We start from the raw sequence: 9,144 nt of genomic DNA on the forward strand, positions 1-9,144 counted from the left end.
GGCTGGAGGGAGGGCAGGCAGGACCGGTGAGGCAGAGCCCCCCAGGGGGGAGGCCAGCGCTTGGGGTTCTGCATAGGGGCCGGGGCGGGGGAGGGGGACCACCTCTGTGAAAACTGGAAAGGGCTGTGTCCCCCCAGCTCCTGCAGCTTCCCCCACCTGTAGCTCCTGTGTCCTGGAGTGGGCCCTCCGTGCAGACTGTCCCTTCCAGAGCTGCCCTGAGCTCCAGCCTGCTGTCCGCCTCCAGGCCTGGGGATGGGGCCTGGGGATGTCCTCAAGGTGCTGGGCAGGCGCTGGCCCTGCCTTCGTTCACGGGAGCAGCTCTGCAGCCGCCCCACCCCTCGGCACAGCCGCCACCCTTGTCCTCCAGAGCACCCAGGGGGACAGGAGGGGCCTACTGCCCTCCTGGGATAGGTGAGGCAGTGGAAGCCAGGGAGGAGAGTGACTTTCTCCACGTCACCGCCTCCTGGGCCTTCCCTGCCCCAGCCCCTCTGCTTTCCAGTGGTGCGTGTCGGGGCCTGGCAGCCGCAGGGTGTGGCTGGGGGAGCTGAGTCAGGTGGGAGGACACCCCTCACCCCCACCCGTGCCTTGTCTTGCAGAGCGCTGACCCGGCTCCTGGGACGTCGGCAGGATGGAAGGTATGCAGCTCCCCCAGCTCAGCCCCTGCCTGGGCCTCAGTGTGCCCATCTGTTCAGGGGGTCTGCTCATGGACACATTCTGGGGGGCAGTGGGAGGCCGCTCTGGGGCTGCCAGAGGCGGCCTGTCTGGGACCCTCCAGCGTCCTCCTCTGGCCTCTCCCAGAACGTGACAGCTCCAAGATTAATTTTAGAAGCCACAAGCCCTCCTTCAGGCTTCGGGGCCCAGAGCTCCCCTCCTACGCTGGTATTTATAGAGCTGAGTCCCTGCCTCTTTCTGGAGAGGCTGGTGCCGGGGAAGGGGCCCGCCCTGTGGAGAGGTGTGCCCCATGCCAGGCCTTGCCAGGGCCAGGCAGTTCCTGTCCCTCTCTGGGACTCCGTTTCCCTGTCATCAGAGGAGTGGGCCGTGAGGAGGTTCTGGGCCCTCCTGGCTCCTGCGCGTTGGGACCTCGAGGGAGACGTGGACGGGCAGACGGCCCAAGTGGCTGCCCTGGCTCTGGCAGCACCATCCGTACAGTCCCTGGCACTGGGCCTTGGCCTGGGCGGCCCTTAAAGGAGCTGGGCAAGCCCGGTGATCCCCTCCTCCCCTGGCTCCAAACGCCAGCCGCCACTGGGCTGCGGCCTCCTCCAGGCCGGTGCCCTTCACCAAAGTCCTCCTTCTGTCAGCTCCCCCAGGGCCCAGCTCGTGGTGGGGAAGGCCCTGGAGACTGCCAGGGACAGAGGGCCAGCTCGGGCGGGCACTTCTTTCCTGAGGTCACACCCACCACAGAGCGGGACCTGCTGATCCTCTGTGTCCCCGAGGAGCCAGGGAGTCCAGGAGAGAGCCCCAGCCGGCCGCTGCCCGCCAGGCCTCTGTTCCCAGGCTCAGCGGGCGGCCACTGTGCTGAGGCCTTGGAACTCGAGCTCCCCTCCCCGGCTGGGCAGCAGCTCCTCGGCCACCACAGCCCTCCTCCCTGGCAACCGTCTCCATGGTGACATATGTTGTGGTTGCCAACCGCACTTCAGTGCTGCCAGGGCAGGCGGGCCCTGGGCTGGGCCAGGCCTAGGAGGGAAGGGATAGGGGACACCGTGGAAGGGGATCATGGGCTGCTGCACATCTGGGAACCCCAGGAGCAAGGAAAACGAGAAGGCCACAGATGACAGCTCCTGTAGTGCAGCCCCCCACGGGGAGGCACCCTGGGAGGTGGCCAGGCTGAGAGGTCTCTGCAGGCCCCCTGCCTGGTCCCTCTGCCCTGACCCCTCCCAGGCCTGGCTTTCACTCCCACCACCCCGGCTCCTTCTAAAGTCTCCTCTTTGGGGTTGCAAAGGTGCTTTTGGCTACTGCAGGGACTGAGCTCTGCTCCTCCGTCTCTCCACAGAGAAGCTGAAGAAAACCAAGATCATCTTCGTGGTGGGTGAGTTGCAGGCAGGCAGGTGACAGGGCAGCCAGGCAACAGGGCAGCCAGGGAGGGTCAGGGTGGGCTCTGGAGGGTCCTGGACCTGTGAATGCGCTCTGGGCCTCTCCCTTGCTGGGGGACTCCGAGAGCCCCTGTCCCTCCCAGGGCCCCATTTCTCAGGGGTTCTGAATAGATGAGTGCTTGCAGGGGGACCTGGCTCAGGGAAGGGCACCCAGTGTGAGAAGATTGTGCAGAAATATGGCTACACCCACCTCTCCACGGGGGATCTCCTGCGGGCTGAAGTCAGCTCGGGCTCCGCCAGGGGCAAGATGCTGTCGGAAATCATGGAGAAGGGGCAGCTGGTGCCACTGGTGAGTGGGCTCTCGGGGTCGGGCTGGGGAGGATGGTGGCCCTGCATGCATGGCAGCCAGAGAAGCCTGTGACACAGACCAGGTTGACCTCGACCCTGCCTGGCCCTGAGTCCCCATTGCCCTCTGCAGACAGTTCCTCCCGGAAGCTCTAAGACCCTGCAGGACCTGCCCTGCCTGCCCTCTCCATCCCCAGGCTACCTTGGCATTTCTGTCCCCTCCAGGAGCCACGCTCCTTCCTGCCTGGGACATTCTTTCTCTCTCAACTTTCTGACCTCTGGCTCTCCAGATCTGAGCCAGGACCCCTGGTTCCAGGCTGCCTGAGCTGCCCCTCCTCTGCCCACAGCCTTACACAGGGGGCCACAAGCCAACTGTGTCGTCCTCAGTGCCCAGACCAGGGGCTTCTGAGGGCAGGGAAGGTCTGATTTGTCCGGGGCCCAGGGCAGGACCTGGCTGGGAGGGGCTTGGGGGAGCCAGGACAGGCCAAGTCCTCCCCGTCAGGAAGGCTTGCTGGGCCCTGCTGGAGGGAGGGAGGGCCAGGGAGAGGATGGGGAGGCAGGCTCAGCTCACTTCCTCCCACGTTGTGCCCTCAGGAGACCGTGTTGGACATGCTCCGAGACGCCATGCTGGCCAAAGTCGATTCTTCCAAAGGCTTTCTGATCGACGGCTACCCCAGGGAGGTACAGCAGGGAGAAGAGTTTGAGCGGCGGGTAAGGCTCACAGTTGGCCTCGGGAGCCCTGTTACATGGGTGGGAGGGGGCTGCTGGGGTGAGGTGAGGGGTGAGGCCAGGAAGGCTTTCTGGAAATCTCAGAGGAAAGGTGTAGAAGAAGGGGAGGTGCCAGGCTGGGAGTTCACGGACCTGAGCTCAGCTCCCAGCTCAGCTGCTGGAGACCTTGGGCCAGTCATTTCACCTCTCTGAACCTCAGTTTCCCCATCTGCAAAGTGGGGGGACTAGTTACAGCTGCCTTGGGGGGAAGCATGAGGATTAGTATGGTTGCAGTGTGGGGCTTGGCACCCCGTAAACACAGTCCGAGGGGCAGGGAACCTCACTGCAGAGCTAGACAGGCAAGTCCGTGGGGGAGGACAGGACCCTGGGGCGGGGCGAGCATGGCTGACGCAGGAGAGGACCATCGCACTCGGCTAGAGCCTCACATGCCAGGAAGGGGCATCGGTCCCCTTTCAGGGGCCACGGGGAACCCTACTGGAAAGGGAGGCCTTGATCGCGACAGCTCTGAGCTTCCCAGCAGAGGCCCTATCCGTGGGGGACACTCACACAAGCACTCACGTGAACACAGGCACGTGTGCCATGCACACAGGAGCAGCACACCATCATGCACACGTGTACACAGACACACACGTGCACGAGGCCACAGGTGTGCACATGTAGCCTCACACATAAGACAAGGCCCATGGTGCACACAGGTGTGTGGCGGAGTGCACATGTAAGCAGAGGGACACACACGTGAGCACACGTGGGTCCATATGTGTGCGCTCTAGTTAGACTTGTTCAGGGCCACACGGAAGCAGATGGGGCCGCAAGTACCTAGGAGGGGAGATAGCAAGAGTAAGGGGAACTGGGGGTCCCAGTGGGTGGGGCAGGACCAGACCCCCAGCCCACTCCCCATCTCCATGGGCCTCATCTAGGGCAGGAGACTATATTTTTTGACTGCTAAGTGTCTGCAAGACCTCAAGAAAATGTCTGCCCCGGCTAGGCACAACGGCACATGCCTGAGTCCGAGCAACTAAGAAGGCTGAGGGAGGAGGATCGCAAGTTGGAGGCTAGCCTCAGCAATTTAGCAAGACCCTGGCAATTAGCAAGACCCTCTTGCTAATAAAATAAAAAGGTCAGGGGATGAGCTGGCTGTGTGGTGCATGCCTGTAATCCCAGCAGTTCAGGAGACTGAGGCAGGAGGATCAGCAACTTAGTGAGGCCCTAAGCAACTTAGCGAGACCCTGTCTCAAAAAAAGAAAAAAAAAAGTCTGGGGATGTGGCTCAGTGATTAAGTGCCCCTGGGTTCAATCCCTGTACCAAAAAGGAAGAAAGAAACAAAATGCCTGTGCCCCTGGCCTCAGTTTCCCTATCTGTGAAATTGGGGTTGGTTGGGCTTCCTTTGGGGTGGGATGGTCAGATGCCAGGCAACCCTGAGGGACATCCTGTCTTGGCCACATACATCATCTGTATGAGGTCACCTGTGACACTCAGGGCCACATGTGGAGAATGGGGTTAATGACACCAGGCATAGTGGCTCACACTTCTAATCTCAGGGAGGCTGGGGCAGGAGGATTGCAGTTCCAAGCTAGCCTCAGCGATTTAGTGATATCCAGTCTCAAATTATAAAAGGGCTGGGGATGTAGCTCAGTGGCAAAGTGCCCTGGATTCAACCCCAGTATCAAAGGAAAAGGAAAGGAGAGAAAATGGGTTAATCAAAGTCCCTCTCCCTGCTGTGGACACTCCTGAGAGTGACAGGTCCTGTGGTGGCTTCCAGGAATCTGGGCAGCTAATATTCTCAGCTCTGGACACCAGGGGGCGCCAGGCTCCGCAGAGGGAGGAAGGGTAGGCCCTGAGGCTTGCTTAAGAGGCCCCAGAGCCCAGGGCTTTCCTGGGGTTGGGCAGTGGCCCAGCACCCACTCCCCTAACTGAACGTCACTGTCCTGGAGGGGAGACAGGCCTCTCAGCGGGACACCCTGCAGGGGCTTCACTGCCCTCGGGGATGCGCTGCCTCTGTCCAGGTCATATAAAGACTGCCGTGTGGCCCTGTGGGCTCCGGAAGCCAGAGACAGAGCCTGGGCCCCGAGGAGCTCAGCAGTGATGGATGGCGGGCGGGTGTGGCCTGGGCTGGGCTCAGCTTTGAGCCATTCGTGGTCTTCTGTAAGGTAGAAGCTGTGGGTTGTCCCAGGCCAGGGTGCAGGGGGCAAAGGCAGCTGAGCCGATGCTGCCAACCCTGAACCACCAGGAGACAGAGGGGTGTGACCTCCAGGAAAGTGAGGCTCAGAGAGGGCAAGCGGCCCCCCAGGGCACACAGCTGGGCGGAGGGGAGTCTGGGGGACGTCCAGTCAGTCTGATACTGAAGGTCAGGCTTTGACTTGTCAAGGCAGTGTCACTTGTGATGGGGGGCAGAGAGACTAGAAGGGGGGACGTCCTGACCCAGCCCAGAGGTTTCATAACCACGGGGCTCTGCCCCTCTTGGATACCCCAGCAGACCACTGTAGGTCTGCTGGGTGGTCCGCTGGGAGACCTGTCCCCTTCCTCCCTCAGGGCATCCCAGGCTGCTCCGCCAGGCCTGGGGACGCCTTGGTGACTGGGAGGCAGGATCACTACTCTGAGGAATCATGGTCAGGGAGGGAGGGGCCACCATTTCTTTTCTTTTTTTCTTTCTTTTTTTGGGGGTGGGTACCAGGGATTGAACTCAGGGCACTCGACCCAGAGCCACACCCCACACACCTCAGGGTCTCACTGAGTTGCTTTGGGTCTTGCTAAATTGCTGAGGCTGGCTTTGAACTCGCTGTCCTCCGGCCTCAGCCTCCAGAGCTGCTGCGTGCACCACTGCGCCCAGCGAGAGGCTGCCACTTCTGACTTCAGTGTGGAGGCCACCTGGGCAGGGGACCTGTGGAGGGGCACTGGGGCCAGTTGAGGCAGAACTGCAAGGCCTTACTCCTTCCTGCCCCGCCAGGTCATCCCCTTGGTGACAACTTATCCCAGTGCCAGTGGTGTGCTCAGAAGCCGGGGACCCAGCTGCCCTCCCCCTCCTTATCCCTTGCTCCCCTATGGAGCCCTTATCCAGCCAGAGGGTGGGAGACAGATGCCTCCCTGCTCCTGGGGACTCCAGCCTCATGGGGAGAGGGGCACTGGATAAATGACCAGAGGACAGAATAAGAGGGCCATGTCCTGGGGACTGGGGCACTGGGTGCACTAGAGGGGTGATTAGTGAGGACTGTGCAGACAGGGCAGGGAGGGCAGGGCATGGCCCCACAGGCCCTCTGGGTTTGGTGAGAAGAGGACTTTGGGCTTTGTCCTGAGGGCACTGGGGAGCCATGGAAGAGGTTTGAGTAAGGGAGTGGCGGGGAAGCTTGGTTTCAGGAAGGTCCCCCAGGCTGCTTTGGGGACTGAAGGTTTAGTGTGTGAGGCCTCAAAGGTGGGGCAGTGAGGAGGGGGAGCTGGCCCCAGGTGGCAGGAGCAGGGTCCCTGTGACATGGTGCCCCGCTTGCAGATCGGACAGCCCACACTGCTGCTGTATGTGGACGCAGGCCCTGAGACCATGACCCAGAGGCTCCTGAAGCGCGGGGAGACCAGCGGGCGTGTGGACGACAACAAGGAGACCATCAAGAAGCGGCTGGAGACCTACTACAAGGCCACCGAGCCTGTCATCGCCCTCTATGAGAAGCGAGGCATCGTCCGCAAGGTGGGGCAGGAATGGCCTGCGCCGTCGTCCCCGCCTCTCCACCAGGCCCACTGGCCTCGTGGCCACGTGGCCGGCCTCTGCTGTCTCCCTCAAGGCCGTCTCCCCGCAGGTCAATGCTGAGGGCTCCGTGGACAGCGTCTTCTCCCAGATCTGCTCCCACCTGGACGCCCTGAAGTAGCCCCACGGCCTCCCCAGCCCGGAGCCTCCCGCTGACTGGAGGCCGCGGTTCAGCCTGGGCCTCGCCCTGCTCGGCTGCCAGACGCGGGGACCCTGGATCCCGTCCGGGGACAGCTGAGCACTAAAGGAACTTCCCGGGCGTCTGGGTTTTATTCCTCTTTCTTTGCTTCCAGTTGGAGTTGCTTCGTCGCCCGCCCGGCCTCCAGCCTCCGGCCCCTTGCCCTCCCCACCTGCTGGGCCTCTGACTCCCCTTCTGCCCCCAGGGCCCTGCCCCAGGCGGGGTGTGCCCAGCCCAGGCTGCACCAGGCAGCGGAGAGGCTGGGGACCTTGCTCTTGGGGTCTCGGTTCTGGCCTGGCCTCCTCTGTGTCCTGGCTGTGTGTCCTCAGCCCTGCCCCTGCATCTCTCTGAGTGTTTTCTGTGCAGGCCTCGGCCGGGGCCGGGGCCGGGGCCGGGCTGCAGCAAGCTGAGAGGCTGCGGACGGTGGGACCGTGGGACCGTGCACAGGCCTCCTTGGTCCTGAAGCTCCGAGGGCCAGGGAGGGAGCCGGGGTCAGGTCCCCTGCCCAGAACCAGCCTGCTCTGCTTGAGCCATTTCTGAATGTAAAGGAGTTTGTGCCTCCCCCTGCCCCGCAAGGTCAGTGAGGGGGTGACAGTGACCAGCCTCTGCAGCCGGAGCCAGAGCAGCCTGACTTGAAGGGCGCAGGCCCAAGCCAGGCTGGGGACAGCCGGGTCCCCTGAGAACCAGCTTTCTTCCCCGCCCGCTCCTCCTTTGACCTCATCACCGAGAAAGGCTCAATTTGGTGCTTACCTGTCTGCAACACCTGTCCCCGCCCCACGGGCTGCTCGGAAGCCCAGGGAACCGGATGGCCACCCTGGCCTGGAGGACACCCCTCGGGCTGATTGTGCTCAGTTGTGTCCCTGTATTTATGCAACTGGCCCCGCTTCTCCCTGACATTGGTTATTTAAACTTTCCTTTAAAATAAACATATTTAAGTTACAAAGGCTGAGTGTGTTGACAGGACACAGCGAGCAGGTGGTGGATGAGGAGCAGGGAGCCTCCTGATGGGGCAGGCTTCGGGGGAAGGCCGCCCCGGAACGGCCAGCCTAGGACACAGGTCGCTCGCGACCTCCTGCTGCGTGCAGTCTGTCCCACTGAGGGCACACACTCCTCTTGGGAACCAGTGTCGTGTGAGGTCAGTGCAGGGAGGGGGAGACAGCCCCCGGTAGGAGCCCCCGGGTAGGTCCCCACATACCCCACCACCACCTTGTGTCTTCGCCCTGACTTCGTCAGCACAAGCGAGGCCTAGTTTATGAAGAGCTAACCTGACCCAAATTATCCACCAGACACCGCACGATCTCTTCATTCACTTATACCACCACAGGGGTCCTCGGTACCTGAGGGGGGTGGGCACCCGGGCCGCCTGGGTACCGAGGTCCACCGTGCTCAGGTCCCCTCCATAGAACGGGGTGGTGCTCACACAGAACCAACGCCCATCCTCTGGTGGACTTCATTCTGTCTGTTTACTTTTTGGTACTGGAGATTGAACCCAGGTGCGCTTAACCACTGAGCCACATCCCCAGCCACATCCCCAGCCCTTACTTTCAATACCTTTATTTTTATGTGGTGCTGAGGATCGAACCCAGTGCCTCACACATGCAAGGCAAGCGCTCTGCCATTGAGCCACACCCCAGCCCCTTTTGTTTTTTATTTAGAGACAGGGTCTCCCTAAGTTGCTTAGGCCCTTGATAAGTTGCTGAGGCTGGCCTTGAACTTTTGATCCTCCTGCCTCAGCCTCCCCAGCCGCTGGGATGACAGGTGTGAACCACCGTGCCTGGCCTCCCGTGTGGCCTCTAGATGACTCGTAACACCCAAGACAGCGCAGGGGGCCTCCTAAATGGCTGAACTGCGTGGTGTCCGGATGAAGGATGGAGGAAAAGAAATCTGTCCGTGTTTAGCAAGGATCTGGTTTTTTTCCCAAATGCTTTCCATTCCCAGTTGGTTGAGTCCATGGACAAAGAACCTGTGCTGGCCGGGGGTGAATTATCCTCTAATTATCTGTCATCTATCTATCAATCGTCTCCTAGGGGGCTGGGGATGAGGCTCAGGGGCTGGGGATGAGGCTCAAGCGGTAGCGCGCTCGCCTGGCATGCGTGCGGCCCGGGTTCGATCCTCAGCACCACATACAAAGA

General features: G+C 61.7%; 1 protein-coding gene across 2 annotated transcripts in view; it reads left to right on the forward strand.

Annotated features, from left to right (window-relative positions):
• The window catches only part of Ak1 (adenylate kinase 1), a 10,723-nt gene extending 2,768 nt beyond the window's left edge, over positions 1 to 7,955 (forward strand). Inside the window, exons 2-7 of one of the 2 annotated variants that reach the window (XM_015497542.2) lie at positions 597 to 635; positions 1,991 to 2,026; positions 2,216 to 2,379; positions 2,970 to 3,086; positions 6,586 to 6,777; positions 6,887 to 7,955. In XM_015497542.2, the coding sequence (XP_015353028.1) occupies positions 629 to 635; positions 1,991 to 2,026; positions 2,216 to 2,379; positions 2,970 to 3,086; positions 6,586 to 6,777; positions 6,887 to 6,955 (585 nt within the window). In that variant the 5' untranslated portion in view covers positions 597 to 628 and the 3' untranslated portion in view covers positions 6,956 to 7,955. Of the gene's footprint in view, positions 1 to 596; positions 636 to 1,654; positions 1,832 to 1,990; positions 2,027 to 2,215; positions 2,380 to 2,969; positions 3,087 to 6,585; positions 6,778 to 6,886 lie in introns of those variants that run through there. The other variant, XM_048812988.1, reaches the window with a different exon arrangement.
• The last annotated feature ends 1,189 nt before the right edge of the window (positions 7,956 to 9,144 follow it).

Source organism: Marmota marmota, unplaced genomic scaffold (assembly GCF_001458135.2).
Source record: "Marmota marmota marmota unplaced genomic scaffold, marMar, whole genome shotgun sequence".
NCBI lineage: Eukaryota > Metazoa > Chordata > Mammalia > Rodentia > Sciuridae > Marmota > Marmota marmota.